This window comes from Sarcophilus harrisii, chromosome 2 (assembly GCF_902635505.1).
Source record: "Sarcophilus harrisii chromosome 2, mSarHar1.11, whole genome shotgun sequence".
Lineage (NCBI taxonomy): Eukaryota > Metazoa > Chordata > Mammalia > Dasyuromorphia > Dasyuridae > Sarcophilus > Sarcophilus harrisii.
Window position 1 is genome coordinate 24,959,691 of NC_045427.1, and position 19,021 is coordinate 24,978,711.

The window sequence follows — 19,021 nt, forward strand, 5'->3', positions numbered from 1 at the left end:
ATGAACCTTGCCTGCATTGCTCAGATTTGATTTTCTTCACATCATGTTTGAGTCATGGCTAATGGGATTTGGTTTTTTATTCCATAGTAGTATCTTATAAATAACGCTTGATAGATATAAAAAGAAGAGCTGTAGCAAAAGTACAAAAAGTGGCATTTGGATGTATTTTCTTAGATTATGCTGCCTCAAGTTGCTTAGCTACCTTTGGAGAAAGGTAAACAGATGATCTTTCATCATTTTAGGCTCATAAGTTAGAGCTTTTCTAGCTTGTGGGGCTGCCGGAAGAAAACATGTTCTAGGTTTTATATTCAAATAGCCTAAGATGCTCAGCCTATACCTAGATGGGAAGCAAAATTCCACATCTAATATCCCTAAGCAAAATATCAGCTAAGCATCACAGCAGTTAGGAAGACTTGAGTTTGGATTTTGTATCAGGCTCTTACTAGTTGTGTGACCCAGTTTGTGACACTCAGTAGTTGAATGACCCTGGCAAGTATCTAAATTAGAAAAAGGGGTAGCCAGACAAGATGGTTGTTGAAAACTCATCAAATTCTAAATCTGTCACCTTATAATATGGAGTCAAGATAATTGTGTAAAAATATCATTCCAACACACATTTCCCCATCTGACTTTCTAAGCCTAAGCTTTCTCATCTGGAACTATTCCACTCAGGTCTGTTAGGAAGCATAAAGCAATTAATAGTTAAAATCCTCTGCAAATTTGAGAATATTATATAATTATCCATTATAATTATTTTAATTTTTGTTGTTGTTAAGAAAGGAAAGACTTGGTAAACTCAGAAAATATAAACATAGAGACAAATTTTGGAGAGTGATGTGACAGAGTGTATGTGTGTTTATATGTGTCAGTGTTGTTTTAATTTTTATCATCTTTTAATCTTAATTTTTAAAAATCCATGTTTTTAATTTTTAAATCTGCTTATACTTGGATATTAATTCTCATATCCTGTATTCTTTCAGAGGGAAGGGCCCATTGAAAAACACTTCTGATGTTATTAATGCAGCCAAGAAAATTGCTGAAGCCGGTTCACGAATGGACAAATTGGCCCGAGCTGTGGCTGACCAGGTAATCTAATTGAAGAGAGCCAGACACTCCTCTGAGTAGACTTTAATGAGCAACTGAACTCTGAGGTTTTATGCACCAATAAATGTTTTTAAAGAATGAAGTGTGGGACTTGGCAAACACTTTATGTACCTTTTCCCCATCCTGGGCCCTGTAATGGTGGGAAAGGTAGATTTGAGTCCATATATCTTGTGTTAATAAAGTTCAGAAGAAAGCCAATTAAAAACCACCTTTATGACCTCATAAGTATGAAGTTTGTAGTCATGGACAACAGTTTCTTCAAGCTGCCTTGATTTTAAATAAAATCAGCTGCTTTCTCTTAAAAAAAAAAAAAACAGACAGGAAAACTGTCCTTCTTTATATTTCTTGGGTGATTTCATGTATTTGGGGACTCCCAAGTACAGGTCACTCATCTAGATTGTAGAGTTACGGTTCTTTGAGAGTTGCTTCCTGATGCATGGAGAAAGTAATATGACCATAGTTCCTTAGTCAAAATACATCAAAGACAGGTTTTGAACTCAAATCTCCGAGGTCTGCTTACTAGAATTAATTTTATTTTTAAAGCAGGACTTGGAATTATATTGATGTAGAAAAATTTTATTGATGTAAAAAAAAATTATTTCTACTAATACAAAATTGGAAGCATTTTTTTTAGATAGCTTGTTGTTTCAAGACACTTGTGTCAATACTGAATTATAAAGTAACTTGCCCAAAGTAACCCAGTTATCATGTGGCTGAAGCGAGATTTGAATCTAGGTATTCCTGACTCTAAGGCTTACTCACTATCTATTACTCCATGCTACTTTCCATTTTTAATAGGATGAGACCAACAAAGACCAACAATTGCATTGATGTCAGTAAATTTCCATGAAGAATCCCTCTCTTTCAAAGTAAATTTGAGAAGTAAGATGAATTGTCTACAATCACCTAACCAGTAGATCTCAGAAATAGCAATAAAATCCATTTTTCCTGGCTTGAAGACTATATATTATGCTGCCTTGCCTTTCTTAAGTTATTTATATAGAAAGTGTTACTTTAAAGGAAATCTTGTTTTCTCATTTCATTGTCCCTGCTTCCCTAAATGAGAAATTTGGAATCACCTGATGAATTTCCCTGAGAACTCTGCTCTATTGACTTTTCATTTGCCATACCCACCAGTGATGTAACATTTAGATGGCCTCCATTTTAGCAATTGATCAGTGAGTCTACTGCCAAATATATGCTGGGTTTTTTTTTTTTTTTTGAGTTCTAACTTTCCCTCTTCCAAATAAGTCCAATTTAGCAATCTTTTGTTGATTTGGCCTTGATGAGAAATGGGGATTTACTCATGCTAGCTCTTCAGATAAATGGATATTTAAAAAAAATTTAATCCTTTGGGGATAGCAACCAGTCTATTCTCCTATTAATTTTAACAGAGCATAGTGTAAGTGAATCCCTGTTGTATAACTCAATGCCATCTTGGGAAAAATAATTTTACTGGACTGTCATCCAGTAATTCCCTCAGGAGATTCCGGAGTAAGTAGAGTTATCCCTTTCACATTACAACTTTCCCCACTACAGTTTCTACATATCACAGGTCATCATAAGGAAATAAATGGGGATTTGGGAGGAGTTTTGTGAAAGACACATTCTCCATACAAAGACTAGGAGATGAAACAGAGCCCATGACCAAATTAAACTCAAATGTCAAATAAGACATTGTAAACATCCCATAAAAGAAAAAAAAATAAGACTTTTTTTTTTTCTGATATGAGGGGAAGACCAAAACCTTTTTACATGGATTTTCCATATCACACTAGATTCTGTCCCTCTAACACTCAATGTGAAAGGGATGACTATAATACTGTTTGAGCTAAACGTCTCCTCCACCCCCAGTAGGATGAATTTTTGATTTTAGTTGACTCTCATTGTAAAGTTAACATCCTTTGGAAACTACTTCATAAACAATTACTTGCTTAAGAGATTCAGTATCTCTCCATCCCCATTTACACACACACACACACACACACACACACACACACACACATATTGGGGCTCCAGCACAATGCCTATAAGATGACCTTTTAAGCTACATATAATCATTCCAACCTTTGCTCTGTGGCTTATATAGCTAAAAAACACACATGTAGGGGTCATGCTAATGGGTTTTCCAATGTGAAAAGTGTAAAATGGGGGGGGGGAATCACATTATATTTGCAGAGAGTGGACATGAGTTCAAATTTCAGCTGTATCCCTTCTTGCCTATGTAATCTTGGATAGGTTGCCTAATTTCTCTGTCATAGTTTCATCAGTTTTAAGCAACAAAATGACAGAGTATACTGAGTACTGGATACCCTGAATTCAGATCCTGCCTCAGATACTTAGAGCTAGTGTAATCCTGAACAAGTGACTTGGTCCCATTCTATCTCAGTTTCCTTCTCACCTATACATTGAGATAATAAGGATTACTGTGAAGTTATAAGGATCAAATAAAATAATGCCTGTAAACCACTTTCAAGTGCTATAAATTATCAGGCTTTTATGATCTTTAAAACATGGAGCTTAGGCTAGGTGGTTAAGGCCACTTCTATAATTAAATCTGTAATACTATTATCTATTTAAGCTTCCAAGAAGATTTTTATTCCTGCTTTTTGCTTACTTCTCAACTGTGTTCTGTGTATCTAGGGCTCTCAAATAACTGATGTCTAGATAATCAAAGTCACTGTAATTTGAACTTCATAAAATCTGTCATGGGGAACCTAAATGGCACAGTGGTGCAATGGCACAGAGCACTTTTCTTAGAATAAGAAAGTCTACTCTTCAGGAATTCGAATCTAGCCTCAGACACATGTAAACTGTGTGATGTTGGAAAAGTCATTTAACCCTTATTGTCTCAATTTTTTATATGCAGAATTAGCTGGAGAAAGAAATAGCAAACTACTCCTGTATGTTTGTCAAGAAAATCCCCAATTGATTCATAAAGAGTTAGATATTACCGAAATGATAGAAGAAAATAAAATAAATTATCATACTAGAATAGTATACCTTTAGGTAAGGCACTTCATATCTCTAGGATTTAATTCCTTCATCTTGTTGGTTGTTTTTTTTTTTTTTTTCCTGAGACATTTGGGGTTAAATGAGTTGCCCGGAGTCAAGCAGATTAAGTGAGTGAAGGCAAATTTGAACTCAGGTCCTTCCATTTCCTTGAGGGCTGGCACTTTATCCACTGCACCATCTAACTGCCCCTAATTCCTTGATTTTTAAAATTAGAAGGTTCAAATCACATAACTCTTAAGTTGAAATCAAATGTATGACCATGTAGCACAGAGATTCATGTAAATTTCTCTAAGGGAAATTTTTAAATAATTCCAGGAAGCATCAGCTTTTTAGTGTATACTGAGAACAAAACCTCTGGGCATCAATACCTTGAGTCTTAGAGAGTTCATATTTGAAGGAAATCTTAATTATTATCCCTTCACTGAAGAGTCTTAAACTCAAAACGGGAAGGTAGGATGAGCACATTTAAAATACTCTGAAATAAATGTCATATTCAACACAAATTGCATTGCAAATGCTAAAACGAAACTGGAGGAAAACAGGTGGCTGTACTCCAGCTCAGTATACAATACTTTTATTTGGGGAATACTGGGTAAGAATATCTCCTGGTTCTAAGATTTATATTTTATGGAGATTACTCTTCTTCTATGCTACTGAACAAAATAGGAGGAAATTTCAAAATACTCAGGATTTAGTCCACTACAAAATTGTTATCAGACGTTAACTGAGTTTTCACTCAATTAAGTGTAATTAGAATTAAGTTAGAGTAAGGTAATGGGATGATAGAGGACAGCAAAAATAGTGGGAGGCAATATGATTGAAAAGATGGGAGTGAATGGGATCAAAGGTTTATATAAATGGGGATGGCCCTGGGTAGAGAAGGATGATGTTCTTCAGAATATGGAGTGTTGGAGGAGAAAGGGATATTAAGAGGATCTGAGATGAGGAGAAAAAGAGAAGAGACAACTCCAAAAAAAATCCCTCATTTTTTTTCCATCAGAGTGTGAAATGAGGGTCTCAGTTGAAAGAGAGGAAGAAAGGGATCGTATCATAAGCTTGAGGAGAAAAGTGACGATTTGGATCAGCTATCGTGGTGAATGGGCTAAAAAATCATTTCCAGAAGAGTAATAGGATTGCAGTGAGCCCAGTCATTACTGTTTTGTAATTTCCTCATTTTTTTCAGTATTATGGGAGAGGAGCAAAGATAATAGATGGTAGTAGAAATCCAGCATTGATATTTGGCAATGTATGACCAGAAATAGTACAAGGAAGCCAAGAAGTCAAGAATAATATTGAGTTGAACTGGCTCAGGAGGAAGATGAACTTTGTAAAAGAGAATTGTGTAACAAGAGGATGATTTCTTTGAAAAGAAACCATAATGTTGAAACAAGACACCCTTCCTTGCTTTCCCCTCCTCTTCATTGTGGAAATAACCACTAGAAAGTGACTTGCCATTTCTCTTGTTCTTAGATCTGAACTTCTTTAAAGCATTGTGGAGATTTGAGTGATTGTAGAGGTGTTCCGCTTGGGGACACATGCTTTTTGCATTTTAAATTTCTCTGGATGAGGTTCAGCCGAACAGCTGACAATGAACAAAGCTGGGGAAGCCATCAGCAGATGCCTTTCTGTAGTTGGAAAATGTTTTCCCGAAGTTTCAAGATATGCATGCAATATAAACTTTTTATGGACTGTTGCATTTTTAATTACTGTTCCAAGGAGATAGGCCTTCCAGTTTAATTTGCTCCAAGGTATTTGTATTGAAAGCTTTGTCAGCTCTCTGGAGAGATATCATTTTAAAGTTAATTCTTTTCAGTACATGGGCCTCAGGAGTCAGATAAATATTACAGTATTAAATAGTTGCAGGAAGGAGAAATGGTCTCTCTGGGATTCTTTCTTGATAGATGCAATAACATAGAAGAAGGCATGTTAGTAACAGCCATGCAGAGAGTAGGTTAAACTCTGTGACCTCCTTAAATCCTCCTTCCCTTTTTGTATAGAAAGAGAAAATATGGTGGTGTCCAAATCGTAAGTTTAAATTATACAGAGAGAAGCTGCTGAACTTCTCAAGGCTGGATAAACACTTTTCCAGGACTTCATTTAGGTTTCTCGTGTTTCACACGTTCTCATACACATAATCCTCTGCCAAAGGCTACCGTGATTGACCTTGGATACTGTTGCATAGTACTTTTTCCAAGATACCTGATGATTGTGTTAGTGAAATATCAAATTGAATCTAAAATTTCCAGTACGCCCAAGGACTTCATTTTGAAACTCCCAGATCTCTGAAGTCCATATGCTATGAAGTCCAATAAGAAAGCAACTCACGTGAGGATTCTTAGAGAATCATGAATGAGATAACGAGGCAGGGACACACTTTACTGAGCAAAGGAAGTAATTGTTGGAGACCAGGACATTCCTTTGCCCATAGAAAATAGTGACTTCATTATCTTAGCTGGTCATGTAATGGGCAAGGTGAACAATTGTGTCTTACTAGCCATAGTTCATTTCAATTGACTCTGGATGAATTGTTCTAGGAACATTTCCACTTGTATTGGTTATAAACTATCTCGGAGCCTCTTACATTTAAGGCCCTTGAATAGGTCCCTCTAATTTTGAGATTCACAATGAGTCCAAAATGGAGAAAGGCATGCTATAATAAGAATGATACTTTGCTTAGACAAGCAAAGGAAATAAATTGCTTCGTCGTCTTATTAAAGCAGCAACTTGAAATCATATTCTTTAATGCAGCATACAGATTACCATAAATGATTTCCTTCCAGGGGAGAATGGCTGGGTGTTATGCGTCAATAGACTCCCCTGATTCTTGAAAGCTGAATGGAGTTTGCCACAAAATAGCCTCTGAGATTACTTAGCTGTCTTTACTGTGCAGAAGGCAGCTAACAAAGAGTATAATTAATTATTTACAGATGCTATCAATAGGGGCTTTCTGGGATATCTTCATATTTTAATTCGGGAACTTCCATAGAAGCCGAAAGAATAATTCTCAACCATTACCTCCCATCTGAAGGGGATTAGTGGGTAGTGTTTTGCTAATACAGAATAGACACTAATCATGTCCAAATGTGAGATTTGATATAATGGGTGCTATAGAAGATAATATATAATTGAGAATGTCATATATTTTTTTTAATTTTCAGTGTCCTGATTCTGCGTGCAAACAGGATTTATTAGCCTACCTTCAACGAATTGCCTTGTATTGCCACCAGCTTAATATCTGCAGCAAGGTCAAGGCAGAAGTACAGAACTTGGGCGGAGAGCTGATTGTATCAGGGGTAAGCTGGTATTTGGATGTCATAGTTTAAAGGTCCCACTATGTTAGCACTTGTAAGGGAACCATTCTTGGCAACAGTACTGTTTCAAAACTAATAATAATAAATCATTAAAATAGAAGAAGTAGACAACAACTCAAACATCAGTGATTCATACATAGGGATGCTTTTTAAAATGTTATCGCCATTATTCCAGACCCCACAATAACTGGTGAAGAGCAATTCGATTTTCCAATTACCCTATGTTTATACTACCCTTGTAAAATCTCCATTCTTCACAAGAAAACTAATTTCAGAGTCTGAAAACTCATTGCCAAGCTGTGACTATTGTAATTATTTGGGGCTTTTGTATATTTACTCATTGTAAGTCTACTTCCCTTTCTTAGTATTAGAAATCTGTATCATCAGTACAAGAGCCAGGAGCTCTACATGGGGGCTTGTGTTAATTCTTAAAGATGATGAAAATAACAGGTTCACTCAGGTTCCAATGCATACTAGGTTTATCAATGACCTAAGACCTAGAAGACGTGCTGTTGCCAAAAAGAAACTAACATAGCTGTCAAACACTAACAATTACATTTTCTTTGCTCAGTTGTTCCTTTTTTTTTTCCTTTTTGCCATGGAACTCTAATCATCTGATCCATTTCCATCTCATGAATCAACATGGAAAATTCAAGGAATATTTAGTACATGCAGTATTTCTTGGCAGGATTTCCATATAGAGGTGTTGGGTTTCTTGCCCCTGTCTTCCTCCCCCACCCTCATCCCCGACTCTAAGTCTGGGAATTAAAGGCAACTTCCCAGCCCAAAATTTGCTGGTCATTGTGATTTGTATGCAAATTCCAAAAACTGGCTCCAGCAATCTTAATCTCTTCCCACCCTTCTCCCAGCCAACTGCAATGACGCCATTTTAAATGTGTGACATTACTCATGAAATGACATTTTCAAGATGGTGGATGGCTTATGAGGATTGGATTGGTCACAAACCCCAATTCTTTGTAAAGCCCTTTTTCAGGAATTTCACCATGATTCAATCCTCAGGCAAGCTTTTTCAACTATGATGGAAAAAAACAAAATCCCATGTGATTCCAGATGCTTCAGTTGACAAATGATTTTACTCTCAAAGAAGGTAATAATGAAACAAAATGACCGGGCTGGCCTGGAGACACCATCTTGAAAGCCTACTTTGTGCTGTCCTAGCAAGGGAGCCTAAGAAATTGGCTGTTCTGTGCTAGTCCCAAAAGGTTCTCCACTTCTTTACCTGGTCAAAGAAATCCAACTTGAAAATCTTTCACTGCAAAGCCCTAATCTGTCTTGCATTGTGCCCTCCTCCCCCACCCAGGGGTCTTTCCCCTCCAAACTCTTGCTTGTAAGCAATGCTGTTGCATTCCAGTCGCCATGCTTCTATTCTTCTCTTCTGCCTTGATGGTACCATTCTCCATGCCATACAGCTTTTCTCATCCATCTGTACAAAACAGTTGTGGAACTGAGTGCTTTTGGTTCACTGTGTCGTATGTGCTTTAAACCCCTCTATCCGATTTCTTCTTTTTTAATTTGTTTTTTTTTTTTTTTGTTTGTTTTTTTAAACATGGATGCACGATGCATCTTTGTAAATCTCAGACTCCGCAGCCTCATCCTTCACAAAGCTTTCTGGGCAGAAATGCTTGCCATCATTTTCTCTGGCGCATCATTATTAGCAGTCACTGCTTCCAAAGCCTCATCTCCATTGTCTGTTCCTCATTTAGATGTAGTCCCAACCCATCAGTGGCTTTCATCCTTTGCACTGTTAGTTTTGAAGATATATCCAGGGACACAAAAACCAGTGCTGGTGGGGTCCCTTTCTTTGAGGTGTGTTGTATGAAGTTACAGAAACTGATAATGATTTCTCCTAGAGGAATTGTTCAGAGCTCCATCATAACATTGATCCAGGACTTCTTCATGGTATGTAACATGTGTTGTAGTCACAACAAAAGAACCGTTCTTGGGTCATTGCTCTTTTTTTTTTTTTTCTTTTTGTTTTCTTTTGGCAAAGGAAGATTGCTCTTCAGTGCCTAACTGGAATCTGTAGATTGCTTTTCTCTTCATATTTCTGTTCCTATCTTATTCTTCATTGGCTAAGCCAATCAGTTCCCTATGTACTTCTCTGGCCACTATACCTGATTATCTTCTGAAAGGCAAAAGGAGACAAGGATATGAGGTTCACAAATGAGAGAAAATAATATCAACCATTTTTTGCCATGAAAAGACTCCTGTATTTTAGGTTTAAATTATATTTGGGAGTTCCCTCCCTTTTTGTCTTGGATTGATTATTTTCCTGCCTGATTTTTAAGGAGATGGCACCATAGTTCATGTTTGCAGCTGCAAATGTTGGCTAAAATCTTTATACCTATTCCTATGTATCCATTCAGTGAGGATTCAAAGCCATGCTTCAGGGCTGAAAATAATATGATTTGAAATTTCTTCAGGAAATTGTTTGGTACATCCTAATGCTCTCTGCCAAGCCCAAGACATTTGGGACACCCTGTTTCCAGATGATGCCTGTCTTATTGAGAAAACATGGTATTAACTTTCAAAGCTAAAGCCAAAAACCTTAACTTCTAACTCTAAATTTGTATCCCTGTATATGATGCATTTCTGTCTAGTAAGTAATTTTAAGTGTGTGGAATATAGGAAATTTCTTCTTCTTTCTTCTGAAAGACATACCATTTATGTATTACATATATGTATATTTAAAACACACATATTAAAAACAAGTGTGTATGAGGACATTGAAAACTTCTGCCTATCTATCTGTCTCTGTCTGTCTCTGTTTCTCTGTCTCTGTCTCTCTCTCTCTCTCTCTCTCTCACTCTGTCTTGGTCTCTTTGTCTCTCTCTGTGTGTCTCTCTCTCTCTGTCTCTCCCTCTCTCCTTCCCTTTTTTTTTTCTTTCTCTCCCTTGGGGAAGAAGTGAGCATGGTGTTTTGAAAAAAAATTTCCAGGAAAAATATGAAGTTTGTTATTATACACAAAGAAAACTCCCTGAATAGGTTAAGTTTGTAGGACTCTGTATGCATGTGGGTGTGTATCCAGGTGTCTGTGCTCCCAAATGTGGGCACAACTGATCTTAGCAGAAGAGAAAGTTTTTATACTGAAAAGATGTCACACTACTAAGTTATAAGTCATACCTCAGAATGGAATAGCTGAAAGATCTTGGGTCACATGTATATATGCATGCATATATATATATATATATATATATGTATGTATACATATACATATATATATATATATATATATATAATTTCATGCATCATACAGACAGAGCATCCCCAAATTGTTAGTATAATTTTAAGCTTTAATAGCTTAAGATTGCATTGATTCTTGGGATACTGTCTATGTGAGAAGATGAGCAACTTGAAGATTGGTCTGGAAAACATGATGACTTGAGTTCTAGACCTGACTCTGATATATACTAATTCTATAACTATAACCAGCTCATTGAAATGCTCAGTGACCCAGACAATAAAACTTCTAAGTAATAAATGATGACTAGCATGGGTTTTCCAAGTTTGAATTTCTCTACAAAGATAATATTGTGAATACACACCTGAACACACACACACATATACACATGTATGTACCCAAGAATACATATATGCATGAATGTAGGTGTGGTTGAGTATTTATCTCCTGTCACTGCCATGTGAACTTTAGATTTTATTGGTGTGGGGAACTGCAAGTGGAGAAAATATTTACCAATGTAAATTTGTAACTGCTTGGCAATGGATGATCTTTAATATCTGGGGAAGGCATTTTGAGTTTAAGTGACTTGCCTAGGGTCACCCAATCAATATGAATCTGAACAACATTATGAACCTTGCTATTCTTCTCTCTTCTGTAAATGTGTATAGAAAGACAATTGCCTCTTTATAGCTATGGTTAGATGTCAAGTTGGAAAATATTTTCCTCTTCCCCCCCCCACTTTGGTGGGTTATATTCTCAAAGAATCATTAATGTTGAGAAAGAAAGTCCACCCTTCACATTAAAACTCAAATGACTATTTTTTCAATGTGAGTAAATTCAATTCATTGTTTCTAAAGGGGGTTTTGATAGAGCAGAATTATAGAATAAAATTTAGAAGTGATTTTAGATTCTGCAAAATCACTTCAGGTGGGCTGGAGACACAAAGTTGAAAGCCTAGTCTGTTATTTTAGCAAGGGAAATTAAGAAACTGATTGTTCCATGCTACTTCAAAAGGCTGTATACTTCACCTGGGCAAAGAAACCATCTTGAAAATATTCCACTGCCAAGCCCTGGTTCTTGCCTAAGACAGCTAGTGTGACAGTGCAAAGATAGTTCTACCTCTCAGAGTCAGAATATCTGGGTGGGAGTCTCACCTCTGTCACGCCAACTTGCAGTATTACTTTTCATAGATTAATTACCTTCTCTGAACTTCATTTCCCTCATCTTTAAAAGTGAAAAGAATGTGTCTCAAATGTGATTTACTTTTTAACCACCATAGAACTAGCTATGAGCAAAACAAGGACCAAAAGCCAAATTATCCTTCTGGCTAATCCACTAATCCAGCAGTTTTTCTAAAACACCAGTAATACTTCAAATCACATTTCCTGTCATATGTGTACTTAAATCATCTCTGTGTTTTTCCTTTGTCACTGCCTCTCTGTCTTTGTCTCTGTGTCTGTCTCTCTGTCTCTCTCCCTTTCTCATCTTATTCTCTGTATTTCCCACCAGTCTCTCTCATTACATGACAGCAGATGCCTTAGATTATTAGCCTAGTTTCTTGACTGTGATGTGATGAAGGGGTTCATTGACTTCTCTGTACCCAAACTGCCTTTCTAGAAAATTAACATGAGAGGTACAGTAGAACTCCACAATGTGACAAAGGGATCCCTCAAAGCTAATAGATTCTTTTGATGCACTTTTGATATAATACTCTAAATAAGGTTTAGTCTTGCTATCCTCTCCCATTGTCACATGGTATCTGTTATATCATATTTAATCCTGGATACCACAGTTTTGGAAAGACATCCACACATTAGAGTGTCCATAAGAGAACAATCAGAATGTTGAGAGGATTAAGGATTTGATTGACAGAAATGCTAACATTTAGCCTGAATTTAGGGGGACATGAAAGATGTTTTTAATTATCTCAAGAGTTTCATGAGAAGATTCAACTCTCCCCTTCCGCATTTTTAAGGAGCAAAACTAGGAGCAGGGCACTGAAGTTTCAAGTTGGCAAACTTAGGCTTTGTGCAAGGATTTTTTTTTCTAACAATTAGATCTGTTCCAAAATGGAATGGTCTGCTTTGATACTGGAGATCTTCATACAGGAGCTGGATAGCTCTTGTAAAGGATAATGTAGAGGGGAGACGATCAAGGGGAAGATGGTTAAAAACAACTACAAGGGTCCATTTAAACATGAAATTTCTGGGATTCTGGAATGAGATGACACTTCAGGATATTTCTGTCCTTATAATAATAGAAAAAAATTAAAGTAAGCAGGTACTATTTTTTTTCTTTTGTCCTACTGGATCATCTTCCTACTTTTCTGCTTCAAGAGTCTGCTCTTTGTCAAATTAGGTACTCCTTCCACCGATAGAGATGCAATAACTTTTCAGCTCATAGGATCATAAACCTGGAGCTGTAAGGAATATTGGGGGGCAAACTCCTCATTTTACAGATGAGAAAATTGAGGCCCAATGAGTAAAAGTGAACTGCTTCAAGGAATATCATAAATTAATGTCAAAGCCAAGACAAGGGCCCAGGCTTGTGCTTTTTATATTATATGACATTAAAACTAAAGTCACAGATAATTCTCACATAATCAATATTTGACTTTTGAATTATGTAATAAGATGTCTAGTAATACCTGTACATGTATATGTACATACACACATGTAACCACATAGCCTTATATGATTATAAGTTCTCCAAGTCTAGCCCAGAAGTTTTTGGCCAGATATATGAAATCAGTAATTGTCCAATATCCCAGTAATTATTGCAATTAAATTATGCTTTTGATTGTTCATCACATATGTAATCTCTCTTGTACTTCCTTGCCTTGGCATAGAATACTTCCCTTGTTTGGAATCCCTTCTACTTTGTTTTTATGAATGAATGAATGAATGAGTGAGTGAGTGAATGAATGAACAAGTTATTGTAACAGTCAGTGTAAGAGATATGAGGTTTTGACTTAGAGAAGCTAAAATATGAATAAAGACAAGGCTATTCTTAAGAGTCGTGTATTAGAAAAAAAAAAAAAGCAAAACACTCCAGTTGTTTGTATATTGGATGGGATTAAGAAGAAAGCATCAAGAATGATGGCAAAGTGTTGAAAATATGTGGTTGGAAGAATAGTGGCTCAGTAAAAATAAAGCAATTTAGGAAAATAAATATTTTGGAGGGGAAAAGGAATTCTGTCCAGGAATATAGACACACACACAATTTTTTTATATACATATATATATGAATGTATATGTATATTTGTGTGCATATATAATTTCTGAGGATTTCAGCTTTGACTGGGATATCTCTAATACCTCACATTGTAACTTCTACATGGCAGATACATAGTGAATTGTTGATTTGGCTTAGAATTGTCTATTGAACAATCAGTTGAAAATGCTTGAGATAATTAGAAATGTACATTGAATGCTCAAGGGAGATATGAGCTAGATTTTAGTGCAAGCTGTATAATATATTTGTTCAGTATAGCACAGTGTTTGGCACAAAATATATGCTTAATAAATGTTTCTCGATTGATTCTAACAACTTTAACCTTTCCAAGCCATTAAATTTGTACTAGATTGTCCAACATTGAAAATGTTTGGATATAGGGAAAGTTTCTTAAAATTTCTAGTTATTCATTTCTGTCTCATCAAACTAAAGTCTGAGGGGTTTGATCAATTTCATTGAGAAAGAAAATCAAAGTGTCAAGATTATTGGGTGGGACTTTTATGTTTAAGCCTCAATAATTGAAATGAACAACACAGCAGATCCTTTGATTTTCTATATAATAAACTCTTGATCATCCATATTAAGTCAGGAAAATAGAGAAAAGTCCAAATACTGAATAAAATCAGCCTATTCAATTTGCTTGTGCATTTTGGTATCAAAAATTTTAACACAAATGGTGTATCAGCTGGACCTTCTCAGGATTAATATCAAACTTATCTAGTTTACCACTTTTCAGAGGAGGCAGCATTTGGGATTATGATCTAAACATGTCTTTCCTGTTGGGTCAAGGTCCAGAGGAGGATAGTTGATATTGTTAATAGGAAAAGAATCCAGGAAGTGTTCATCCCTTAGATATTAGAAAGGAGTGCAAAGATAGAGGTTATTTAATGATAATTACAAATTGGCTATTTAAATAAAATATAATATTCCATATTTCTACCTCCTTCCTTCACCAGCAAAGTATGACACAATCTTAGTCACCTATAATCTCAGTAGCCAAATATTTCACAGTATCATGAAACATGACTTTAGAAATTTCCATTTTTAGAAGCAGAGTGGCCCATATTTTACTAAATTCTATTGATTTTAGAGCAACACCCCAAAGATTTTTTTTCCCTTTCCATTAGATTTTTTTAAAATGTAGGCCTTTCATTTGGACAAAGGACATGAACATTTATAAACCTAAACTTATGGCAAAGAAGGTGATATGTGTGTTGACAAGAGTAGTAAATAGGATATCAGAAGACCTCAGTCTGAACCTGAGATCTATTACTTTCTGTTTGGTGTTAAGGGGATCCATTAAACTTCCTGGACCTCCTATATTTATAACAAAAGAGTTTTGAAAAGATTGTCTTTATAGATCATTGCAGCTTTAAAACTATGATGCCATGAATAGGCAATCTTAACTGGATCCTTCTGGTTCTGATTTTTTTTTTTTATTCTTTATTTCTATGGGTGGAAGTTTCAAAGTTGCAGTAACTCACTACACCAATACAAGGACGAGTTAGTACATCAAAGAAGCAATTTCCTTAACTTTCACCTAATGGCCAAGAGTCATGTCATTCCGATCTAATCCAATCCAGCAAGTGTTTGGTATCTATTCTGTGTAGAGTACTGTGCTACATGATTTGAAAACAGAATGAAAAACAGTCAATCTTCAAGGATCTTACACAGTTCTGGGAAAGACTATCAGATAAAGTAGTAATTTGAACATGAAACAAGGACAATTTTCTTTTAGGACTAGATTGGCATTGAGCTGTGCTTTGAAGGAGGATAATGATTCCATTTTTGTAAGTTTTCTTCCTCCTGTTTTCATTTCTTTTTCTCCCTGTCCCTCCTTTTTTGTATGATCTTGAGAAAGTTATTCCATTTCAATGCCTACAGTTTCTTCAACTGTAGAATGTAAAATGTGGAGATTCAGAATAATCTCTGTATCCACTTAAAATGCCTATAACTTATTTTGGAGGCTTGAAAGTTCAACTATACAGAGTTTTGCACCCAGAAGCAGAGGCCTGGAACAAAATTTCAATTTAATATAATAAAAAAACTTTTTTGAAAATATTGCTAAAACCTGAAATATCAGTTTTTTCATAAAAATATAATAGTAGAGACATCTCCCTTATCTTACTTATTAGGACTCACTGGATATTGCACAACAAATCACTGATGGAATAGGGATAAGAACTAAGCTTTGCTTTGTACTACCTCAAATCTCTTTCAGATCTTTCAGATCATATACACATGTATGCTTGTAAGACATTATTGCCATTTTTTGTCCCCATGCAACCCCAAATATTAATCTTTAATGCAGAGCAAAGTGAGCCTAATTTTTCCTTATTGGAGAGAAGCATTCCCAAAGAACAGTCAAACTCATCTTAGAGAGTGGTGGTGAAATCCCCTCAGGTGAAATCATCATTTGTAGATCTAGAATAACTCTCAGATTTTTTTTTAAAGAGCAGAATTCCCCACAGCAAGTAGTTAGGGAGCATCAAAATGCTTCTCTCAAGAGTTGCTTAATCTTTCCAAAGAGAATGTCTGCCTGCTATGGAGATCTAGCTAGAATAATAGTTTGTTCCACTTGTTCCCCCAAGAGATATCCATTATGTGTTATAGCTCTTCAGACTTGTCCCTTTAACAAACTTTTTTTCCTAGACTCCTAAGCTCACATCTTCGCAAGTTATAATGGTAATAATCAAATTAGGAAGCAAAAGGGACTCAGTTATTCTCCTCAGAGACTTCTAGCACATCCCAGTTTTTAGACTGAAGTGATAACTGATTTTGTCTGGATTCCTGGATCTTTTTTTATTTCTTGTTAGGATGTCTTCTTGCATTATTCTTGACATTTTTATAAATAAAATTAGGTAAACCCTCTGAGGGAAAAGATATCCATTTCCAGCATGAATAATATTCTCTATTGGCAACTCAGCAAAGGATTACGTGTTCCTGCATGTCAGTACCCATAAGCAGCCCTTTGAAAGATATAGCGTAGGAAGGAGAGATTTCTGTAAGGGTAGTGGTGAGAAAACCAAACAAAACCTCTTTGAAATTCAGATATTGTAGAAGATAGTTTCTACTACATACATATCACTTATCTTTCACAATTTAAACTGCTACTACAGAGCAATAATTAGTGATTTTTTGCAGATGACAAATACTTCCGTAGAGTCAAGGATATAATTCCAGATTGGTTCCAGTAAAGAACTTATTAAGAATATTGTTGTGGAAAGGAGGATGCTAGTCATCAGAACAAGATTCCTATTTTGATTAATTTTATTTTTAAGTAGATATTGAATCTGTTTATGTATTCCCACCAAAAAAAATGCTGTTTGTACCCTCCAGATTTTGCACCCTGGAAAATAGCATAGAGTTATACTCTACCCCAGTTATAATCTTCCTCTCCTGTTTTCCTAACTAGAAAAAAAGTAAAGCAGGCATTACAATCAGCTCAAAAATAAGTGGTAGTTCTTTAACTGCTTTTCCCTCACTGTGGCTAGCTCTCTCAGACAGGAACAAAACTGGTTAGTGCAGTCAATGAATTTATCAATTTGTTTTTAAAGGAGTGAACTAACATCAATTGAATGTTTCAGCTCATTGTAGTCAGAAAAGTGATAACTTAAAAAGAATATACCACATACTTTGTTTAAAAATCTCATTTTAGAAACATTGTGGAATAGACATCATCCAGAGGTCATCCAGATAGCAGAGCTAGAATTCAAATTTTTTTTGTTGTGCTATAACTGTTTTGTTTAGATTTTCTCACCAGTGCAGGCGTGTTTATTCAGAGAAATTCAGCTGGTGAACATAGAAATCTGAGAAGACAAAGACAAACAATTGCCTCTGTCCAGCATAGAATCTTAGAATGTCAAAACAAGAAAGCTAATTAAATATAATCTAGGTAACCCTTTGCTTCACAGATCAGAAAACTGAGGACATAAATCTTTATAAAATATAGAGACTTGAAAATCAGACCGACTGGTTTGAAATGCTCTAATATTAACTGGAGATTTCCCCGGGACTTAAGGCATTGAAGTAATCATATACTGCCCCTGTTTTAGGAACCCAGGACCTACTTTTATAATAGAAAGATTAAGTGACTATTTCTGCAGCATGGTATCAGACCGACATGGTCATCTGCCCCAAATACTAAATCCTTTCTTACAACTTCTTATGCTCTCATTAGATACACCATTTTTTGGTACGGAGGGGAGGTCTTCACTTGATTCTCTATTATTACTCAATTAAAATGTAAGGAATATCACCTCAAGCCTTTTTTGGGTCAAATTTTTAATAATTCTCATTAATGGATAAGAAAAAAAAAGCTGATACCAAGACAATGAGAAATGGATAGCTTTCAATGTGAGTAAATTCAATTCCCCAAAGTTGAATGTATACACACACACACACACACACACAAATATATACATGTTATCTATGTGATAGTTATATTGTATCTATCACAATAGATACAGATCTATATATAGATATGTTGTAAATAGATTATGAAATATAAAGATAAATATATGTTTAATTCAGGGTGTGTGTGTGTGTGTGTGTGTGTGTGTGAACTGGTATTAGTAATTGAGGACATCAGCTGAGAGCCTTAGACTGATGTAATAGAGATTAGGATAAGTATGGTATAAGAAATCACATTTAAACCAAACTTTGAACCAAATAAAAAAGTTGCTCTGATGCAGAGGCAAGGAGGGATAACATTCTCGACACAAAATATATACTGTGTAAATTCAGAGATAGAAGATGCAATGTTGTATACCAAGAATAGAAAACTACTTTTGCTGGAATATAGAATGTGTTAATATGAGTAATGTTGAATAAATCAGAAATGGTGTTCTAGAGCCAGCTTGTATAGGACCAGATTATAAAGGGCTTTAAATGCCAAAGAGAGGATTTGGGTTATCTTGTAAATCATTGAGAGCCACTGGACTTTCTTGAAGGGGACAATAACATAATTACATTGAGTTTTAGAAATTTAAATTTGATAGTGCTGTGATAAATAGGGGGCAGCTCTTTTTGTTTGTTTTAGTTAGTTGAGATTGGGAAAACAATTAAGACCTTTTTATAATAATCTGGTTGGTTTCTGTTTGAATGGAGATGAGTACACAGATAATAAAGATAATAAGAATTATTTTTAAAAGCA

The 19,021-nt window shown here is 35.5% G+C and overlaps 1 protein-coding gene across 2 annotated transcripts in view; it reads left to right on the top strand.

Annotated features, from left to right (window-relative positions):
• CTNNA2 (catenin alpha 2) overlaps positions 1 to 19,021 on the top strand; it is a 1,447,481-nt gene that overhangs the window by 1,389,927 nt on the left and 38,533 nt on the right. For both annotated transcript variants that reach the window (XM_031957116.1, XM_031957117.1), the window contains exons 16-17: positions 981 to 1,086; positions 7,278 to 7,412. In XM_031957116.1, the coding sequence (XP_031812976.1) occupies positions 981 to 1,086; positions 7,278 to 7,412 (241 nt within the window). The remainder of the gene's footprint in view (positions 1 to 980; positions 1,087 to 7,277; positions 7,413 to 19,021) is intronic.